This window comes from Eleginops maclovinus, chromosome 1 (genome assembly GCF_036324505.1).
Source record: "Eleginops maclovinus isolate JMC-PN-2008 ecotype Puerto Natales chromosome 1, JC_Emac_rtc_rv5, whole genome shotgun sequence".
In the NCBI taxonomy this organism is placed as follows: Eukaryota; Metazoa; Chordata; class Actinopteri; order Perciformes; family Eleginopidae; genus Eleginops; species Eleginops maclovinus.
Window position 1 is genome coordinate 8,325,126 of NC_086349.1, and position 23,211 is coordinate 8,348,336.

The window sequence follows — 23,211 nt, forward strand, 5'->3', positions numbered from 1 at the left end:
AGGTACAGTACTTGAGTGAATGTACTCTGTTATTTTCCACCACTGATGATTAGTGCAGCATGTGGACAAAAGCCAATTGAGCACGGTGGGAAAAAAAAAAAACGCGGGTAAGTGATAAATGTAAAGTGTGAGAGAGGAGAAAAGAACGGTGGTGGGGGCCGCAGTAGACAAGTCATTTAATAAATGTCCGATCTGTTCTGGCAAGTGTCATATGTGCAGTGCTGGGAGTTTAGGCTGCACTCTCAAGCATTTATTTAGCTTGACATCAGCTGCTGCGCCAAAAGCAGAGACATGGGATTTACAGTGTTCGGGATTGGCTTTGGTTCACCAGTTCCTTCATACATCACAAGCAGGACTACAGTACATTTATACAGCTCAGGTGCTGTGTGTCTGTTGTCCATATGTCCTAGTTTGTTCTGGCTTCAACACAAATTGTATTGAATTTTGGGAAGGATTTAGGTTAAAGGTAAACGCCTCATTGCTTTTATGTTGTATTTACATAAGACTAATCTTTGCGAGTAATTTTTTTTTTCTTATTGTGCTTTTTTATTCTTCGACAGTTTTTTCCAATGTACAATTTTGCCTTTATATTTTTCCCTTAGACAGTTGATGATTTCTTTACTGTCCTTCGCTTTCTTAGTAAAGATCGTCCTTGAAAATGTATGAGTTTTTTTGTTCGATGCACCACTGTTTAGACTTCCTGCGAGCAGCTGTTGTTTTTTGTGACAGATAGATGAGAATGTTTATTGGCATATTATTTATTTATTGTGCGGAAATGGAAAAAGAGGGCTAGAGGCCAAGTTCACAAACAGTTCCTGGGAAAGAAAAGAAACAAGGCAAGCAGCCAGATTGCCTGTTCTGTCAAACTAAAGTCCTGAGGAAAAGGTTATTTAAGATCCTGTATTTGCTTTTTTTAAAAAGAATATTTGCTTGGATTTCTCCCTTTTTCCAGTAATCTCATGTCCTTGTTGCTGCTTTTCTTTCACCAGATCGCTTTTTGCTCCCCACCAGTTCCATGTACACTGCCTTTCTGTACTTACTCTTTTTGACAGTACAACGTATACTGTCTGACACACACCAGATAGATTTCACAGCATACTCACTCTTTTACAAATTATACACAACATCAAAAGCTTTTCTTTTTCACATATTTCGTCCCTTTGAGAGTCAGAACAACAACTTGTTGTGGTACATTTCTTCTTCCTTCTTTTAGCAAGTTTTGATCAGGAGGACCGTAGCAAAACCACCATGATACAAACTCCTCAAAATAACCAAATGATGCCTCCAGAAAAAGTCCCTAGATGCCGCCTGACTGATTTGTGTGAAGGCATGTTCGTACAAAACTGACCCAAAATGTCAACTTAAGTGTGAATATTAATGAGATTATGGGATTAATGCAGAAAGACAAGGTGTAGTGGGCACAAAGGGGACACAGGGCTGTGTTTTCCAGGGTGAGCTCTTTAGGTAACGAAGAAATGATATTTCCCTCCATCAATACCTTCACCACACACACATACACACACCCACGGAGCTGCATTGCAGGTGCAAATGACCTCTAACATAATGTCTCCCTAACAGCTTTCATCCTCAGCAATACAACCAGAGGAGATGCCCACCACCATGTAATAAAGCAGCCTTTACCCTCCCTATCCTCAGTATTGTATTGGGAATGTATTAGCATTCTGCTGCTAATGAGCCTGTTAACACTGTCTTTTGTTGGTTATCACTGTTAAAGCTGCAATAAACCTGCCCCCTTTTTTAAACTGATTCAAAAATAACTGCATTTATCAGGTACACTCTTGGGAGAATTGATACAGTGTAACATAGAAACGATAGCTCTAAATAGATGCATCATTTAAGATGGTTGATATGCAACTGCCATAATGTTAATGATTTTGTTATGCTGATAAAAGTTATGGGCAGAAATGGTCACAAATAACTGTTTTGTTACGGCTGTAATAAGGGTCCTTTTTTACAATTCAAAGCTTCTTTTGAGGTTTTCAAATGTTTTAAAGGCTCACATTTTATAAGGTTATCATCATAATGAAATAGTAAGAGGTTATTTTGGTTATATAGCTATACTTTATGGTTCTATAAGACTGAAACACCAAAAGATGTGGGTTGAAACATTAGTTCTTTAGATGTTTGGATTTCTTTCTACACATTTTGACCTTTGATAGTATAATATAATACTTATATTACGGTAGCATGACTTATGACTGCAACAGAATAACCAAGTTTTAAAGAAAAATAAGAATAAGGTTTAAATAAGATGTAGATGGTAGGTAGGACATTGTCGTAGTTACATAATTACAAAATGGTGCTAAAAAAATGAAGTAGAGAGACTTTTTAATCAAAGTTCTCAGAAGAATCACATACAAGGTCAAATTGGACAGAATAGCTTGAATAGTCTTATCATTTGCATGGAAAGTGATGCTTTTTTTATGGCTGGACTTGCTATTAAGAAGCTTGGATTGTATTATTGCTTGCATTGATAAATGATTTGTTACTCATTGGGTATGAATGTTGTGCAAGCCAGTTACTGAGATAAGTTGTTAAGGAGCTACTGAAGAAAGGAAGTCAAATGTAGATCTGGAAGTAGTGAGCATCCCTTGTGTGTCTGTAACAAAAAGAGACACCAGCGTCATCTTTTTACATCAGCACCACCAGTGTTTCAAAACGGTGAAACCCAGCAGGGCTAGCATAAAAGTGAGCCCAACAATCCATAGAGAGGTTGGGTCACATCACTCCGAAGCCTTCATGGTGGCATGCCAGCTTCCTAGGTGCTCGCTGAGCTTGTCAGCTTCAATTTCACACGTCATAAAGCAGGCCCAGCTTCAGAGCAGAGGACAATAGCGCTGCCCGGCCTCACACTGCAGCATGAAACACAAGCCAAGTTCCAATAGTGTCATATTCATTTAAAATCCTCAACCCTGTTCAGTTTAAAGATAACAGATAATCTGACCAAACTACATGAATACCAAAGAATGTTTAACATTTTCAACATTAAGAGATTTGAGCGTTTAATGTGTGTCGAACTGTGAAGTTTTGTTGTGTTAATTAACACATACTGGATGTGATGATGGCAGGCTCAAAGGATAACACTGATGTGCTATTTAAAGTTTAAAGCATGTTTAACTCTTGGGTTAGGGGAAGGGTAGTTGTGCTTCAGGAGAAGAGGCTGCCTGTTGTGCCTCAGTGGTCTCTTGTTAGATCAGCTTGTTAACACTTTAAGAACAGCTGCGTCTCTGTCCCAGATCGTGTCAAGTACACCGCGACACAATGATGCCAGGTATTCTGAGAGCTGCATACAGTCTGCAGTGCTTTCTCCTCTATAATGGATCTAGATGCTTGTCGTGCTTGAATTGCAAACCATGACATATAAAAACTCTTCACCAAGGACTCTTTTAAAAAAAAACATACCTCAGTTACTCAAGATAATCCACAGACGTTGTGAGCACTTTCATATAGGCACTATTTCTTTAAGAATCTTTTTTATACTCCTTGGCACTCTTTCTGGTGGGAGCAACATTCAGCAACTCTTCAAATGAGATGGTCCAGTAAAAAGCTCTGTGGCTGGCAACTATCACAGATATAAATGTTCTTTATTTAAGCTATGAGCCTTGAGATGTGTTGTGCACTCTCCCTAATTGAGTCTTATTTTTTGTTGTCCCGGCCGCAGGTCCACAGAGAAGATCCTGGGCAGGGCGCGGCAGCTCGTGGACGTCAAGAAGGACGACGGCTTCTCTGCGCTGCATCTGGCATCCCTCAACAACCACCGAGACGTCGCCGAGATCCTGGTCAAGGAGGTGAGCTGAGCGCATCAGAGGCTCTTAAATCGGATTGAATACTTTGCTTAACTGTGATATCAATTATTTAGTAAATGAACTAATAAATAACATTTTCCAATATTAAGTATGATATGGAAAAAAAATCCTACAATATATATTTGTATATTATGTCATGAAAATGAAATATAATAATATGTAACAAAAATATAATAATGTAATAAATATATAAAAATACAGTATGTAAATCAAATAATAATATAATATATAGTATTGTATGTCATTGAAATATAATAGTACTTTATGTAATTTAAATATAATAGTATAATATGGCGGTACCATTTGTACCCCATATTATAATAAACCTTTTAATATATATTTTATATATATATTTTTTTAAATATATATATTTTTTCTCTCCTCTCCCTACGCAGGGACGCTGCGACATCAACATCCGTAACAACCGGAACCAGACGGCGCTGCAGCTGGCGGTGACGCAGGGCCACACCGACCTGGTGCAGCTGCTGGTGTCCGAGGGCGCCGACGTCAACATGGAAGACGAGGACGGAGACACGGCCATGCACGTCGCCCTGCTCCGTCCGCAGCTGGCCAACGTGATGCTCAGCCCCCCCGTGGGAACCAGCAGCACTGAAGACCCAAGCGAAGGATGCTCCTCCACATCGCTCTACTGCAGGGTGAGAACCACTTTTTACTTTGTTACTCATGTTTTATTATTTATTTCTATACGAGTGATTAGATTTATACATCATTGGTCTATCTGGTTTAGGGGGAAACAGCTTTACGTCATATTACTGAAAATAGAGTATAAACCAGAAATGATATATAAACCTGATAAGGCTTTAGTATTTTACTATTCGTCACCAAACCTTCTGACGTAATATCTGTCTACATTTACAGACAAATAGTCTTTATTTGATCTATTCATTCAGGACTCTGCTCATAATGGGAGGAAGTTATAATGTAACTGCAGCGCTCAAGTGATGCGTCACCTTCACTTTTAGTATTGTTGGGACAGGATGAGTTGAAAAGAGACGACTTTCCAAAGAAGTGAAGGTCACACATACTTGAGACTGTTGAGAGTCTAACTAAAATCTGAACGGTTACTTAAGAGACAAATATAACACAAAAGGAGTATGTGAAACATTGAAAGAGGAGTAAATATAGACTGAATGAAGGGTAAACAGACACTAAGGGCGGGTAGATTAGGATAATAGGTGGAAAAAAGGATTAATGCGCTTTTGAGACTCATAGGAGCGTTAATAAAAGACTTGAGGGATAAGAGCTTACCTAATATTGAAGGAGGGAGGGAATAGTCAACAAAAACAGAGGGAAGGAATGTAAAGGTGTTTAGTAATAGTGCGTGGGGTCGATTAAGGAGAAAGGAGTTAGCCGGCTTTAGCAGGTAAATAGGGGATGAATGTGCACGAGCAGCCAGAGAGAAGTCAGGTGGGATTTCTCAAAGGTGTGGGTTCACTGAGGAGAACGTCATGAAATAAAAGCTGTATAAGTATGTAAGACAAAAAAGTTTACCATACTGCTTTGTTTTCTGGAGATAAACAAACACAATTATTTTTTATATCCACCAGAGTTTAAGCTATAAGGTCACGACTTTTACGATTCATTAAGATCACTTCGTCTTTGAGGCTTTGAGAGCAAATACTGGAAAGAGACTGAGAACGATGGTGTGATGAAGGGAAAGAGGAAAGGATGAAGGGCAGAGAGTCAAGAGGGCCCACTTAGTGTTGCAATGTAGATTTGGCAAAGACGAGCTCTCGATAAAACTCATGTGGTATTGTCACCCTCAGAGGCACATCAATCACTAAATCCCTCGTGTGTCTAACCTTAATGGGACACTCTGACATTTTGAATTGTTTTTCTCTGTTACTTCATTTTGACGGGGCCTTGCATCCCATGTATCACAACTGCAGTCAACAACTAACTATTTATGGTAGCGTTAATATTTATCAAGGCAAGCAAGCATAATGAATAATGAATGCAGCTAATCTAAATGAAAATAAGATAAGCATGTGATTATTCATTGGAGTTTAGTAACATTAAACTGGATTTAATCCATCTTTGGGCCTCTTGGGTTCAGCACAACAAACAGTAAACACAACATTATCGCCTTATAAAACCCCTTTGGTGAATAATATCGGGTTATTAAGCTGCTTTAAATGCTTTACTCTGGTCAACAATCGTGTCTGATAGCTTTTTGGTGCGGAGCAGGTCGTATATAGTAAATCTCAGCATTTTCTCAACAAGGTTGTAAGTCATAAAACTGAGACAAAAGGCTAAAAGACACTACAATGCTTTGTCACGCTATAAAGTCAATTCTGTGTGTGAATCATAACCAATGGGATATTTACATTGGAATGTAGCAGGGGAAAGGGGATGATACTATTTACAAATGAACATGAACTCATTTATTACTTTTGCAGCATAAATGCAACCACCAGGAGCAAAAAGCTCATTTTAAGCTAGCCACATTATTCTTTGTCAACACCACTTTGCTAAAGGTGTGTTAAAATCTCAACAAAAAAAAACCATTGACTTTGAGACAAAGGAACCAGTAGGGCTAAAATGCTCACCAGATTCCAGGGTTCAGGACTCTCTCCTGCAGCACTCTCCAGACACACCTCTCACAAAGTGCATAACAATTTAACTGATAATAATAATAATAATAATAATAGTTAGTTTTATTTATGGGCGCCTTTCAAAGCTCTCAAGGACACCTTACAGAGCATGATTAAAAACAAGCAACAAAGAAGGTCTAACAGTAGTTCGAGACTTAAAAAACAAAGACTTAAAAACAGCAATCTGTTCAGAGGAATTATGATATAGAATACAAGAGTTTAAAAAGGTGGGTTTTCAGGCAGGACTTGAAGGTTGAGAGTGAGTCCATGTTGCGGATGTCTTGTGGGAGAGAGTTCCAGAGGCGGGCGGGCAGAGTGGCTGAATGCTCTTGACCCCATGGTGGTCAAGCGGGCAGAAGGTACAGTGAGTTGGAAGCAGAGGAGGATCGGAGCGCACGAAAGGGAGTGTAGGTGTGAATGAGTTCAGAGAGATATGGAGGTTCAAGAGTGTTAAGGGCCTTGAAGGTGAGGAGCAACATTTTGAAGTCGATGCGGTATTTAACGGGGAGCCAATGCTGAGTCTAAACTCTCATATCCCTCCACCTCTTTACTTTACTACACTCTTGTCAGAGTTTACAATAACTCATTAAATATTCCTTATTAAGACCTTGGCTCCATGCTTTTTATACATCATTGTAGTTGATGTCATTGATCCAATGAAGGACGTCCTTTCCAGTCGACATGACCGCAAACACTGCAGCTATACTCAACATCATGGGTGTCTGCCAAGGCAACACACACTTAAAGCACATATTCACACCCATGAAGGTGGCTAGACTGAAGAGCTCGGGGCTGTAAGGTCACTGTCAGCAGATGAATTATTAGCGGATAGCTTTCCTTGCTGATTAGACTTAGGTTTATGGTTCAGCCTTAGCTGGCCTGTGCTTGTTTTACTACAACTTCCCTTTTTGTTGCTCACTAACAGCTGTGTCCTTGACTTAGTTCTCAAAGTATCCTTCTACCATTTCCAGTTGTTTTCAGCCTTAGTAAAACTATGTTTCTAAAGCTCTGCCTCAAAACAGTTTTTACTGCAACTTCTCTTTTCCATCCTCTCTGCCCATTTTCATCATGTGTATCCGCAGCTGAGCGCTTCAGGTCTTCTGGGGAATACCGAGCTGAGTGTTGGCGCAGCTCTCGCTTGTTTTTTGGCGCAGGAAGGGGCTGACATCAACTACGCCAACCACAAGGGAAAGAGTCCCTTGGACCTGGTGGCAGACAGCACCATGATGCAGCTCATCAAGAGCTTCTCTGAGAAACACAGGTAGACGTCTGGAAAAGAAGTGCTCACATTCACAATGCCTTTGGATACAATTATTAAAAACACTGTATTATAAACAAGATTAGGGTTTGATTGCGCCAACACCTTTTTAAAGGTGCTGTTTTATGAATTCAAAGAAAGACAGAAAACTGATGTTTGTAGAAGAAGTTTGTTTTGTGAAAAAAACAATCCTGTATTAATCTTCAAAGACAGAATAAGCTCATATACATAGGAAAGTTAAAATAAATATCTATGAGTTGTTATATCTGTGTGTTTTCTGTCAGGTTGCAGCGTCTGCAGGCCATCACATGTGGCCAGGGTCTGAGCAGCGCCAGCCTGCGGCGGGTCCACACTACGCCCAACACCATGACCAACCTGGTTCTTCCCACCCCACCGGGGCCCAGTGAATGCCTGATCTGCTCCGAGCTGGCTCTGCTGGTTCTCTTCTGCCCCTGCCAGCACAGCGTGGCATGTGAAGGTGGGTGCAGACTGCAGCTAGTGCACGACTCTGTTGGTCATCTGTGGTGAAGTTAGAGACAGGGGCCACGGTTATCAATAGAGACAAAACTGAGTTTTGTGTTCAGAGGAAAACATATTGAATGGCTTTCCTTCACAAAATGTTTTATATTTATTATTTTCTGTCTGTCTTGGATGTTGAATAATGTGGGGCTTTGCGTGTTGAATTTTCTCTTTATCTCCTGCTGACCTTCCTCTTCTCCAAACAGAGTGCGCCCATCGAATGAAGAAATGCATCAAATGCCAAGTCACAATCACCAAAAAAATTAGACAAGGTAAGGAGACTCCTGTATCTGCTAACCCTCCTCTATTATCTTAGATGTGTCACATAATCAAAGTTGAATGAAACGATGGAAGATTTTCAGTATATTCTGTATACTCCTATTCTGGTCAAAAATATGATATATATTTCCTTGGTTTCTTTGATTTTTGAATACAGCAATGTTTTAAACGATGTAAATTATTATCTGCAGGTACTGTAATCTTATTTTTAAAACCGGTTTCAATGCGGACATCTCAGAGAAGACTTTGAAAATCTGTTTTATAGCCTTGATCACCAGTTCGAAGTCGTCAGTCAGAGGCAACTTTGGATCATAGATTAAAGCACCTGTGTCGAGGACGGGCCAGCAATAAAATTGTCTGGCATTTTGAGTCATACTAGACCCATGGTCAGGTGCTGTTATATGCGACCTTGTTATCTTTGAAGTAGTCGCACAGTGACACAACGGGACAGCTTACATTAGTACATTAGCTTTCAATGAGTCAAACCATTGTATGTGCGAATGCATTGGCTTTAAACGGCCAAACCTTAGCCAAAAATGCTACATACAGAGATGACAATTGTTTTTGAATTATTGGCCTAGGTGCAGGCTAAACAGGTGGTTTTCTCAGTATGTAATGGAAGCAGGTGCTTTTTTTTTTTAAAGGGCACAATAACCTACAGTTATTTTCCAAGTCTAAACTTCATCGCTTTGTCATCACCCATATTGATTCCACTTTTCCCCCACAGACCAAACGGAGGTGGACTGCAGCCCCGGCACCGAGAACTCGGAGCAGCACAACCTGCTGGAGCAGCTGCAGTCCCGCTACCGGCAGATGGAGGAGCGCATCACCTGCCCCATCTGCATCGACAACCACATCAAGCTGGTCTTCCAGTGCGGACACGCCTCCTGCATCGACTGCAGCGCCGCGCTCAAGACCTGCCCAATCTGCCGACAGACCATCCGCGAGCGCATCCAGCTGTTCGTTTGACCTCCTCCCTCCTCTCGGCGCGTAACGAACCATAGAGGGGTGGGGCTGGAGAGAGTGGGAAACCAGTGACCTGTATCTGCTTGTCGCACCCTCCTGCTCATACCCAACCCCTCCCCGCCCTGATTGAACACTTACTCAGCCTGTAGGTTGCTTCATCATAAGAGACACTGCTGAGAGTCCGCTCTTTGTTACACTCTGAGTAATTTCCCTCTCAGATCATTTTCGGTGTCAGAACTGATTGTTCCGCCAAAACCCGACGGGAAGCAGACGTCACGAGGCCATGCTGCCAATTTTCTGTAATTTGATTGGTAAGCCGTGAGATAAATGTCCCCCCCCCTCCTTTACCTCTTCTTCTCCCCGCCCTGTCTCCACCTCCTGTAATCTGTCCTATCTTTGCTGCTTTAAGTGGATGTCTGTTACCCATCATCCTCTCTGGCTGTCTGGCCTCCCTTTTTGTTTACAAGGCTGCGCTGACTCAGTCCCCTTCTCCTCGTGAATTATGTTTGCTCTCATTTGTACCATCTCTTAATAATCAGTGTTAGTCTCTGCAGAGGGAGTTGGTATAACTAAAGGCTCTCTATATAGTCCCCCGACCACTCGCCTGTATGCAAGGGGAAATACACACTATATATGCATGAATATATGCATATTGTAAAGCTGAAAATGACCGTGTCGTCATGGGTGATTTGTCGTCGTCGTAGCTTTTATTTCTCTCTGGTTACATTTGTGGTTTTTAATGTACTGATCAGTACAGGCTTTTATTTATGTGTGAAAGGTGGTATTTCTTAGTAATGTCCTTTTCTTTTCAGTCGGTGTTTGCTTGGAAACATTTTCTTTATCTTTTGGTTTCTACTGATCTTCACCCCAAGCCTAGTCCTTTACTCAGGGTATCAAATCATTGAAAGCACTTGTGATATCCATAACAGGTCAAAGAGCCCCCCTCCCCCGCCCCCCCTAACCCACACACACATTGTTACAGAGTTACAGTTTATCAGATCATTTCAGTGGAGGGTCACTGAAAGAAATGGGTCATTAATAAAACCAACACAAGTTGATGCACAGTGATTCCAAAATCACTAAAGCATCAATTTCTTTCTCATTAGTAAAATGAATGTTTGCAGAACGGCAACAATATTCTTCACTTAGAAAAAAAGTTCTTGAAGCTTCCCGGTCAGCTTTAGGCATTGTGTTTGTGTCTGTTATCTGACTGGTGCAGTTACTCTGTTCAGTTATTTATCCACCACAGGTAAGATTAGAATCCGACGGGCGAAACATTGTTGTGTTGCACCTCGAGTCCCACGTCTTCCCTCCCCACAGAGTCATTTGAGCAGAAACCCCTCTCTTTCTCCTCTGGAGTTTTGGATTGTACATCCCCTTCATCCTTTCTAATGTTTTGGTGTGTTTTCTTGAAGGGCTTATGCATATAAGAAAAAAAAATCGTATCTATTTTAATCGTTATTTAATTTTTATTTTCTATATTAAACTTCCGGAGACAGAACGTTTTTTTGTCTTTATTAGATCCCACATTTTTGGGAGAGCCAATGTTAAAGATGTACATTTGAATGTCGGGGAAGAAAAATGTATTCTGTCTCACTCTGCCTTTTTTTATGTGTAAAGAAAAAAAGAGTCGGAGGGACGCCACAAGTTTTACTTTGAGGAAAGAACTTTTACATCTGTGCCAAATCGCATGAGGATGTGCATGGGCATGCACGCCCGAATTTATCTAGACGCACTATGCTAAACGCCTCCGAACTCAAGGGAGGGTTCAATTATTCCAGCAGTGTAAAGTAAACCTAAGGCAAACAATTATATTTAATTTAATTCAAAATAAAAGGAGTTGCTCACTGGTGTTAGAGCTAACGGTGTTAACATACTGACTTTAGCCGTCGTGTCCTCATGTTCTCAATGACGTGTGATGCTCACCTCTAAAATATCAACAGTCCCATATTTTTTGGAGCTTTCTACAAGTAAATATATTTATATTTTGTGAGACATTATCAATCAACGGGACAAGTTTCAAACGGAAATTGCGAAATTTTAAGGATTGTCCATTGGTGTTCTAAGTTGATGGATTTACACGCAAAGGCAATAATGTTTGAGAAACGTGATGTTTGAGTTCTTTCTTTTTCTCCCCCTTAAGGAGGTCGCTGTGAGGGCGGAAATCCATTTCTGTATAAAACACTATCAAATGTTACTATTGGTGTTTGTACAGTTCAGCTCTTGGAGTTCTGATGTTGGCCTTACTGTCCGTTCCTCCTCTGTTGATGTTTTTTCAGTTGTATTCTGTACAAAAATATTTTGCAATAAATATGGAACTGTTTTCTAAGGACTTGGTGTTGATGACTTTAAAAAAAAAAAAAAATTCAACTTTTTATAGGACGTTCTCAAGTGAGGAGTCAGACAGGATTTTAGATCTTGAAATACAAGTCGGCCGACACATTTTAAAAACAAATGTTTTAGATGTTTATTTTATTGAGGGAAAAGATAAACAAGTTGTACGATATTTGAAGTCTCCTAAGAGAAGTGTCCTGTGGTAAATAATATAGACAGTGAAGTTAAACCATTAAACGTTCCCCTATAAGGACATGGGAAAAAATACACACTTTCTGAATTGCCAGAAGCATGAATATAAATGTTTAAAGATTTACTTGAATTTGAAACAAGTGGTATTAAAATATGTCACACCCCCGCCCCCCTGAGTTCAGGTAAACAAGGTGAGCAGGTTGCTTATGCTGCCTGGTCTCTCTGCACGTCTCCAGTTAAATGCTGCTGTGTGCCACTTCTTAGTCCTAATTGTTTTACGGCTCAGATGGCTTTATGACTCAGCACTTTGGCAATGACGTCCTTTCTAAAGACAGCATGACAGATTTGAGCAGGGGGAGTCCCACAGCACCACTACAATCTTTATCAACAGATTGGGCTTTATAAGTATATGTCAACGTTTTTACCGGGAAAAATGACATTTCAGTGAAGTTTAAACCTTATTGTATTGCTTGTATAAAATAAATATTAAAAAACACAATTGTGCTGATTTATGTTAGTTTACATTTTTCACTCTCATAAACGTGTGTCTGTTTCATATTCAAATATAAGCCAGTTATCATTAAATGTTACATAATACAACAATTCATTATCATTGACAATGTCACTATTCTAAATGCATCACCTTTTAGTAACATTTGTGTTCTGACTTGGATACATGTATTTATTTCAATACTTAAAACAACAAAGAGTTCAATCCGCTCTTTAAAAAATATATCTCTCTCAAAAGTGTGTTTGCAGGAAAGACAGTCCTTTATTATATCCACCTCATGTGTCAGAGTAGCAGAGCTTGCATTGAGAGGATGTGATGAGACCACCATCTAGTGGTCTAATAAAACAAGACTGACTATTTTACCAACCAACAACAACAGTCTCTCAGAAAACACAATCATGGGATATTTATCTTTTGTTTTAATGAAGGTTGTCTATTTTTTAGCATAATTATGACATTAACATGTATATGTATGGTTCTTTATTAACTGGATTGTCATTTATAACAAGTCAAGTGAACGACAACAGCGCCTCAGTCTCAAGCATCCTACAGGGGGCGCACTGGCTCACCAATCTGCTCTTTGGATGTATGCTGAGGCTGCCTCGTTTTTTTTTTTCTTCTTTTCCTCGTACACAGGTATCAACATTTACGGCTCTCCTGCACAGTGCTTTCACATAAAGACTGAAAGGCTTTGATAATTTCTCAAATTCATCTCACATGCAGAACTCACCCTTAGCACCTTAAAGTGAAAAAGGAAGACCAGGAAGATGTGTTTCACTGTTGGTGATTCCCAAAGAAAACCATTTTTTAACAGGAATTTAAAACCTGTTGGACATTTAGGAAAATGTGCTTAGGCCCTTTCATTTTTTCCCAAAAGTTGATGAAAAATACTTCTCTCTTTATGTTAAATATGAAGCTACAATCAGAAGCAAGTGAGCTTAGTTTAGGCATCTTTTATGCATATTAAAAAACACCATCTCCCCTAAAACCACAATCTGTCATTTCAGGTTTGACACAAGTAAAACAAACATACAGCCAGCTGGCTTTAGATCTCGAATGGATGAACTTTCAGATGCCAGTCTTACTTTTTATTTGCTTTACAACATGGTTTAAAGCCTTTCTTGCAGAAAGAACCAGAGGGCATTCAGCTTAGTTAGAATAAGCTTATTTCTCTTTTTGTCTGCATATTTATTTTACAATTCTGTTTTAAACTCGAGTTTTTTGTATGATAAAAGATAATTATGTAGATTTTAGGATGCTAATTTGTAAATGTCATGGATTAAGCTAAACTAGCTATTTCCCCCTGCTTCAAGCTAAATTAAGCTCAGTTGATTATTGCATCACATCTATTGTATGGACATGGTTAAACAGTAGTTCACTTATTAATAATACTGTCCTCGAATGACAAAATCATTCATGAGAAATAAATAAACGTTTTGTTCAAAGCATAATGTTCAGATGACGCTAACACATGCAGCACTATAGTTATTGTTTCTATGATTTAAAAAGATTCCTTGGTTCCTGACTCAACAGGGAAGAAATGACTTGCTTAATCTACAGAACATTTCACATTGAGACACATTAAGTAGCCTTATTTAAAGCTTTTCTGAATGAGTTTACTGTCTGCTGGTGTTTTGTCACCTGTTCCTGTTTTCTTTCGGAGAAAAAACGAAAAAAGAATTTGATTTCCCTGTATTGTCTTAACATAATAAGTCTAAAACTATTAATCTATAGGTTTTCCATTGCTATACATACCCTGTTTTTGATTTTTAAAAATCACCTGAAGCCCACTGGGTGTTCAGCCTACTTCTGTTTTCACTTTTAAACTGATGTTGTCTTCTAAATAGAGATAGACCCTCAACTTCACACTAATTACTTGTTGTTTTTTGTATTTTTTTTTTTTAAATGAACAAAGGATTCTGGCAGGTGGTTGGTGTTAAACCTAAATGCTTACATATTTCTCCTCTTCTCCAACAGGAAGTTCTTGTGTTTTACATGGAAATATTCCATTACGTTCAGCAAACTTTTTTTTCCTCTCTTCCAACGAATACTAATCCATGGAAAAAATGTCCCAACAAATGCACCATTGATTATTGTTTGAGAAAGGTTTGCCAAAACTACAGTGTCCAGCTGATATGGTTATGGTTTGGCTTTTATTGAAAACATGTTTTTATTTGACCACAGCCAGGAACGTTGGAAACCAGGCACGGACTTAGGCCTGATTGATTTGTATCTTTTTACACAATTTGCTTATGAAAAGAAATACTATTTTGCCAGCCTTATTCTTTTAAGGTTCCCTGGGGAGTTTTTGACCTCTAGGAGTGCTATAGAGCTATTTATTAGAAGTGACACAGAACACAGTCATACGGTACCAAGGGTTCACTCTATTCCACTGAGGGTCAATATGCGGCGCTAACACACGAATATATGCGACAGTTTGCCAGCAATTACAAGGAAGAAGAAGAAAGCAAGCTACGTAAATAATGGTTAAATTGTTTTACAATGATGAAAATGCATCCAACACGTTTGTAGACCTCAAGGATAAACATTTAAGGTGTTTGTTGAGTAACACTGAAAGTAAATTAACATTTTGGTTTGCTTACAAGTACTCCAGAATACACTGACTGACTCAGGTGTTTTGGTTGCTGGCAGGTGCGTTTGGTGGCTCATGAATATGTTTACACTTCTGCCTAGTAACAGTGAACAGCCAGGTTAATGTTCAGAGTTTACAATTGTTGACCTTAGGAACACATATTTGTGATCATATATTGTTATTAAGTTCGTTCAAGAAACATGTGTATATATACTGAAAGATTCAGTAAGTGAACCTTTAGTTTTAAAACTCACATATTTTTGATTTGTTTTAAAATTGATTTGGGAACCACAAATCAAGGGAAATATTATTTGTTTTTCACCTCTGAGTTTGGGGTCATTTGTTTCAATCAAACACATTTCTGAAAAACACAAGACACTTTTAATATTGAGCATACTTGAGGTTACCAATTATTCGGAGGTGATTGATGTGCCTCTTGAGTAGATGTGTGCTAACTTCTGTTTTAGGAAACAAACAAACACAGTATTGCCTTACTCTGTTCAATACATTCACATTTGCTGAATGCTAAAGGCTCACTTCCACAAAGCTGCAGCCAGATTCATGCCCCCCTGAGAAGCAGTTGTTTGTTTCAAGGTGTGGCACCCAGAGCGAGTCCATTTACTCATGCAGTTTTATCCTTAAAGCGTAAAACAAACATACAGTAAAATGCAATTAAACTTTAATTTTAAATAGGAATCCATACTTAAAAAAACACCAAGAAAAACAGGGCTAGGTCTTCTTCTAATCTCTCTTTTAAATTATTTATGACACTGATAAAATGATATCTTTGCCCCTCTTTGTCCTCTGAATTTTACACAGTTATCAGGTTGTGATGTGTTGGTGGAAAATAACACTAGATGCCGGGAGTTTTCCACAGTTTAGGATTTAGTGACTGGACTCCCCTGCAGCAGAGAGAAACCAGCAATTCAAGATGAGGCAGCTTTGTTGACACTGTCACTAAACACCTGTTGTTCCATCAACAAGTTGCGCTGCAGCGGTTGCTTTTCACTTCAAATACGGATGAACAATTCACCAACAGTTGAACAATTTTCTGAGGATTTGCTGATGTGGTTTGTGTCCCGAATGGGTGGAGGGAGATGTTGCTATTGTTCTGTGAAGGCAGCCACTAAGAGTTACCCAAGTTTCATCTTACAGCAACTCACCTTGGAGAAAAGAACAGAAGTTGGTTATAAAGAAATACGTTTGGGGCATGATTTAGATCGTATTTTAGGGAAAGTTAGTGATATACAAAGAGACACTGAGATTATCTGAGATGAAAGTGGTACATTTACAAAATGAAAAAATACAAATATACGAGAAAACTGCTTGTTGACCATTTCAGTACACTTTTGGTAAATTTGGGACTTGAGTCTCCTCTCCTCTCGCAAATTGACTGTATAATCTTAGAGAAAAAGTTTTTTCCCCACTTTGATTTCAGCAATTTGTTTTTTCCTCGTAATGTTACACTTGCTAAATGTTTCCTGGATAAACCTAAACTGGCCCTTATGTGCTGTCAGACATAACGACCTGAAAAACTTTTAAACATTTTTTATCCAACAACCAACCCTACAATTTATCCCTAACCTTCTTTATCATCCAACCTTAAGCTACACCTTCACCTTAAACACAAGAACAGAAATTGTACAATTCATTCATCCGTGTTGTCACGGTTGCCCCGCACAACGATTTTCAGCCAATCGACCTTTTTCAAAACAAACCTATTGACTTGTCAAAGTAGAATTGCACAACACCTGGTCAATTAATACATGTAATAAGAAGGCTGAGTCTGTTGTAGACAAAAGGTGCAGTTATATTCAAAAATGTCCCTCAATGCTGCCAAAAAGCCCTACACCTGTTTGTTTCCTCACTCTGCTGACTTTGAGTTAATCTTAAATCTTTTAGAATCACTGCTGTGTCCGACTACTGGCAGTCACAGTCTGTGTCATTGGAGGTGAATGATTGATGACATAAAGGTTTAGGGTGTTTTATTCAACCTTGTGGAATCCCAAAGAGGGAACGGTTACTGAAACAGAACTACATGTAAGAAAGTTATGGAAAATGATCAGGAGTTGAGACGTACAGTAAGCATCTTGTTTTTCTCCATCTCCCTGTTCCCTCCATCCTCCCAGGCTGGCTGCCGGTGCCTCGTTGCTACGATGGGATTCCCACTGATGCAATATCATCTCCGCTTGGCTCAACTCTCTGGATACGAGAGCGTCGTATAATTTTGACCTCAGGTGTTTTTGATCACCATTATGAGGTAACTGTGTTGTATGTAATCCAGCTAACACAAATCATTTTTATGTGATTCCACAATTTACCTTATTTAACTTGCTCTAATATCCTGAAAAAGCCATGTTTGAAGCCTAGCTTTATTTTAATTCCCTGCAGACTACTCCACCTTTGTGCTTCTGCTTAACACTTCAATGGCACGCCCATGCCCCAACTTGTAAACCCCCCCCCCTCCTTTATATCCTACCCTCATTGTAGTCTACCTGCTGTCGCCTCGGCCCAGAGAGCCTCTATTTTTGCAGATTTGTTAAGAAGGTGGTCATTAGGCTTCCTAAAGGAGAATATAGCCCATATGTAGAGGGACTTACCCCAGCAGATGGGTAAATTAGATAGGAAGCAGGTTAATTTAGGCCTGATGACACCCGTCACATGTGAGGCCCTTTCTTTTGAGATTATAATATCCTGTAGGGATTTACACTATCTGTTGATATGTTTGGAAACCATGAATACAATCAGATAATGTCATCAAGATTTCTTTCTTTATTGTTTTTTAAACCAATTTTTTACTACCAATTTTAAGGTACTGACACTTTAAAAAAGATTCCCCCGTCCTTTAATGGCCTTTCAATTCAGGGTTGTTGCTCCTCCTCTGTGTCCATTTCCCTGTACAAACTGTAGTAGTCAAAAGGTGTTGTCTTAGTTATGTCTGCCAGTTTTGCATCTTGGTTTGATTTGAACAAAAGTCAGGAAGCGACCTGAGCTCCACACAGCAGCCTTGTCTTCTGCAGCAGTTTCTACATCCGCTCACTGAATGCAAAGTTATTTGCATAGGGAAAGAAACAGGAGTGCCACCCAACATTGGGAGGATTCAGTTTCTAAGCTGAATTTTAACTGATGATGTACACTGGTACTCTATATCTCTACTGTTCCATGTTAAAAAAAAAAAGAGTATATTGAATTTACAAAAGGATTAGAGCTACAGCCGTCTGTGACTTCTACTAGATTTACTGTAGCTCATTTTTGTGGCTAAAATGGGTTCGTTTCAGAGATTGGTAAATACAGGCTAAAATATTCAAGTGAATGCCAGTTACTGTTTGTACAGAATAACACCAACAGACACTGTTTTGCTACTGCTAAAACAAGCTAATGTTTCATATGTTGGGTGGAGTAGCTAGAGCTCTGCTGGTGCTCACTATCTCTCCTACCCATAGAGGCTAGATGATTTGCCTCTGATGCAAATATCAACGAAGGCGAGCTGAAGGGATGACATAGCTAAAACAGCAAAGAAAAAAAGAGGCTTTAGGCACAGAGAGAGAGATTTGACATACACTATCTGACAGGGATTGTCTGTACACCTGCTTAAACTTTACTCCCATTGTGAATGCCTGGTCTCATTATTACCGGGTCATTTTTAACCATTATTAATTAAATGATCATGCCTAATATTATATACAGTAGTCATACAGTAAAATAGTAATGTTTGGATCATCTACGCATTATTTTAAGGCAATGTAGCTACTTTTGTAATGATGCAATTGTTACACCTGTTTATCTATTTTCTGACATCAGTAGTACTACTAAGTCAATTATTCTGAGATGATGTGTCTTGCATTCTGGTTTTTACCTGCTTGTCTGTAGTGAAATGGTCATTTGTTTTAGTTAAAGTTGATCTAAAAATGCATGGACTCTAAGGAACTAAACACTTTAAAAGAACACAAGTTGTTGCTGAAAAATAGAGAAATAGTACATCTTGTAACAGCTACAAAGAAGTGTTGTTGATAGGTTTTATACACATAAAGGAAAGTGCAAAAATGAGGCTGTATAGTTTTAGAGCCTTACCACCAATTTTAAAAGTGTAACATGAAAAGTGACTCTACTATTTGTTTTACATGAGTTATGAACGCTGGACCCAGTGAAACAGTTAGTTAAAAACCTACGGCCACTTATCGTGCGTCAGTATCAAGACTACACCAGCAACTGCCAAAGCTATGATACTTCAGGCCTTGGAAATCAGACCAAGCTGTCACATTAGTTTGAATCATTGTGTGTCATAAAGCTTTGTCATTCTGAACAGGAATAAACGCTTTGGCCATTTCACGTGGAAGGACGTCACTTCATACGAACTGTTTGGTTTCATGGGGGTTGCCAAGAGGTTCTGTACGAGTAAATGACTGTTTGTCAATAAATACTGTTTGCTTGTTTTGCTGTGTAGCTTTTAAAACCTTCTCTCATTTTATCTCCTTTATCTAGTCATTGAAACAGTTGCTTCCGTTCTTTTTGCTTAGTTAGTCTTTTTGGTGTGCTTAATACACAGAGATAAAAGTGACAAACTAGGGCAGGGCAAAACAACACACTAGGGTATTTCCCCCAAAGTCGACATGTTCCTTTAAAGTTTGGGGGGCCTGTCCCAAGATCGGAATAAGCTACTCACCCAGCAATACAGGAAACATTGTTAGGTACTGAGGGTGCAACACACCTTCCATATAAATACTATATTGTAGACATTATGTGCTATATAGGCAAGTCTGTTTACTTGATTAAAGTAATAATTTATGATGATAATAACAGTTTGAACCTTTTCCGAGAAGTTACAAACATGCACATGTGTACACACACCTTTCTTTGAAGTGTGTGTGTGTATGTTGGCGTGGTCTCTGTCTGCGGTCCCCCACATCAATGGAGCCAGGCCTTGTGCCGTCGACAGCTGTCTCCTTTGAACGCCCAAAGACAAAAAGCCTTAAATCCAGAGACCTCCCTCTTTCATGTGTTCATCTGATACCGCTCTTCCTAACTTTACTGTCATCCATTCAGCTCCGTGGCCCCAGGCCGCAGTTTGTTACAGCGTTCAACCTCTGCAGTCTATGGATTCATTCGCTGCCTCGTATGAGAGAGAGAGAAGAGCTTTCATTAAGAACAAATTGCAGCCTTGGAAATAAGCAGTGCTGTAGTACCATCAGAATCTGTCTCAACTGCTGATCTTGGAGTTTATTTGGATAATACCATTTCTTATTGAAGACACAATTTTAACTTCCAATAATATCCACTATACATTCAAAAATATCTCCTTTAGTTCTGATATGTAGGATTAAGTGGTTGCATGTGAGCTTAAAACAGCTCAGTAGTGATAATGGATGGAATAGAAGGAAAATAGGTCACAGGCAGAGGGATCCTGTCTCAACATCTAGGTTCAAGCCAGTATTGTTTTTTTATAACATCTTCCTTGTTTTAGTTCAAGCTGCACATTTACCTAAATACATGAACATGTTTGCCCCCTGACCAGTTTAAAATACAAAATTCAAACATAATAAGGAATACTCAATTTATGTCAAATATATAATGAAGGTTTCAAGGTTTCAAGGTTTCAAGGCTTTATTTGTCATATGCACAGCAGATACAGCGTATATGTTGGCAATGAAAATCTTATGTCGCGTGCTCCTCCAACAACTCAACATACATGGTGCAAATAAGAAGAATATTTACAATAACAACAATAAAGATTTGAGGATGTGAAATATATACATATGTGGAATACATTGAGAGTATTTAAACACTTTACACTGTTGAATGAGGAGGTATGGACAGATGCATATGTTATGTATAGCAGATATATATGGCAGATATGTACAATATATAGATATGTGTACTATAAACAGATATGTATGGCAGATGTGTATAATATATATGTATGTGTGTACTATAAACAGATGTGAGTAGACATTCACACAGCTCAGGAGTTCAGTAGTCTTATAGCCTGTGGTATAAAACTGTCTCTGAGTCTGGTGGTCTTGGTCCGGATGCTGCGGTACCGTCTGCCAGACGGCAGCAGACAGAACAGATTGTTGCTGGGGTGATGGGGGTCCTTTAATATCCTACCGGCCTTCTTCCTACACCGCTGGGTGTAGAGGTCCTCCATGGATGGCAGCTCCGTCCTGGTGATGTGCTGAGCAGTTTTCACCACCCTCTGTAGAGTCTTACGGTTGAGGGCGGTGCAACTGCCATACCAGGCGGTGATGCAGATAAGGCTTGTAGCTAATCATTGAAGAAGACCGGGAAAATGCTGTAAATCTCTGCCACAGGTGGGGCTGAACTGTTCCAAAAAGTGTAAGGATTTTGTTTTAAATCATTATGCTCCTGAATAAAATGATATCATTGCAAAAGTACATCTTGTTTGTTGAAACCTCAATTTCATATTTGTTAGCATATACAGTACTTATTCCTGATGGGGAGAAGAAACAGCCTGTAGATGCTTGGGTAATGTTTTACATAATAATTTGCAGCCTATTGCCAGTAACCAAGTTACACTTGACTAATGTCGTAACATTACTACTTCAAACCTCATGCCCTCTGAGAAAGGAAAGCCATGGATGAGAGCTAAAAATAGTGTATTTCAAAGAAACCGGGGAGTCTTGGTCCATGGTGCGTCAGACTGCCTCCCACTCACTGAGGGTAATTATAAAGGGCAGGATCTGTGTGTGCATGTGTATATATGTGTGTGTGACTGTGTGTTTAGCCTGCATGAGGAGGCTGAGGCCCAACACTGTACCAGGCAAAGGTTTCCACCGGCCCGTTCTTGCATAACTCACTGAGTGATAACAACGGTGAATTCCTCTCAACACACATCACAGCTGCCAACATCTTAGCTTTTGGTTTATCCCCGCTTCACATATTGATACTCACAGCCCAGGGTGAGCTGGAGAGTGTAAGTTGAAGACTTCCCCTGCAGCCTGCTTTGTCTTGAAGAGATGGAGAGATTGTGTGATCTACTGGGGCAGAGGTCACGTTCATCAGGTAGGTCAGCCGGGGTTAACGCTGAAGGTGTTCCCACATCTATTGTCTGTTTATACAACCTGACAGGACACAGACTGGAAATAGAGATGGGTGGGGGGGAGAGTGATGCAAGGGAAGGGGACTTCAATGGCTGGTATGTGGTATAGTTAAGGGTAGAGGTAAATCATGTGAGTTATTTTGCTACATTTAAGCAACATTGGAATGTGTTTTGTGCTCTTTTGACTGCAGTCCACCTACAGTACATTGCATAGCAGCTGGATTTGATCATAGGATCCCATAATAAAACAAGACAACAACATGCTTCAAGTAATGTGTTTGTATCAGTGTGTCACCAACCAGTGTTCTATTATGTCTGTAAGAAGATACTGGCAGCTACGGTTGTTTCTGCTACAACAAGGAGAGTTGACTGCAATGGTAGCTGCTAAAGAGGTTGCATGCTGCAATAGCATCAGTTCTTTTGAGCCTGGCGATTATTCGTATTCTTATTGAAAGAGAAGCAAAGAAAAGCACTGAAGGCTTTTCTAAAGATATTGTAAAAGTAAAAGATATTACATTAAAGCTTTGACATAGTTTTATTAACCTTATCGTGCTGTGTTACCAGATCTGGCGTGAGTTTCTTGCTGAGATGAACACTTCCTAGAAGTCGTCTCAAACAAAGTTTTTGTTGTGGTTTATCTTCTTTTTGTGGTCTGTCTTAGTGTCAGAATGTTAGGAAGATATGAGGCTTATGAACAATCGATCCAATACTTGTTTGTTGAATTTTGGGCTATTGAATTGACTACATTTTCCGTTCACGGTCTCTTTCGCATTAGAGTTTATGGACTCAGACCTGCCTCAAGATTCTAAGGGGTAACAAACCATCTGGAGCATCAGGTTACCAGTCTACTTCGATGTTGACTCAAAACTTCTTGAACACCAACATCTCCCTGAAGGATCAGATTAGACTCCATAAACACACTGCTGTGGACAGAACACTGGCAATAAAACACCAGCATCACCATTATACTCTCCAACATCCCGCCTTTACCTCACCCATCACTGTTCAATGAGCAGATGGTCTCCATGCCTCCTGCTCCCCCATAGGCTCTCGGGGGACC

General features: G+C 39.5%; 1 protein-coding gene across 1 annotated transcript in view; it reads left to right on the forward strand.

Annotated features, from left to right (window-relative positions):
- Nucleotides 1-11,796, forward strand: part of mib2 (MIB E3 ubiquitin protein ligase 2) — a 35,584-nt gene extending 23,788 nt beyond the window's left edge. Inside the window, 6 exon segments of the mRNA XM_063882785.1 lie at nucleotides 3,683-3,809; nucleotides 4,223-4,483; nucleotides 7,525-7,703; nucleotides 7,985-8,178; nucleotides 8,426-8,491; nucleotides 9,226-11,796. Of these exon segments, the coding sequence (XP_063738855.1) occupies nucleotides 3,683-3,809; nucleotides 4,223-4,483; nucleotides 7,525-7,703; nucleotides 7,985-8,178; nucleotides 8,426-8,491; nucleotides 9,226-9,467 (1,069 nt within the window). The 3' untranslated portion in view covers nucleotides 9,468-11,796.
- Nucleotides 11,797-23,211: the final 11,415 nt, after the last annotated feature.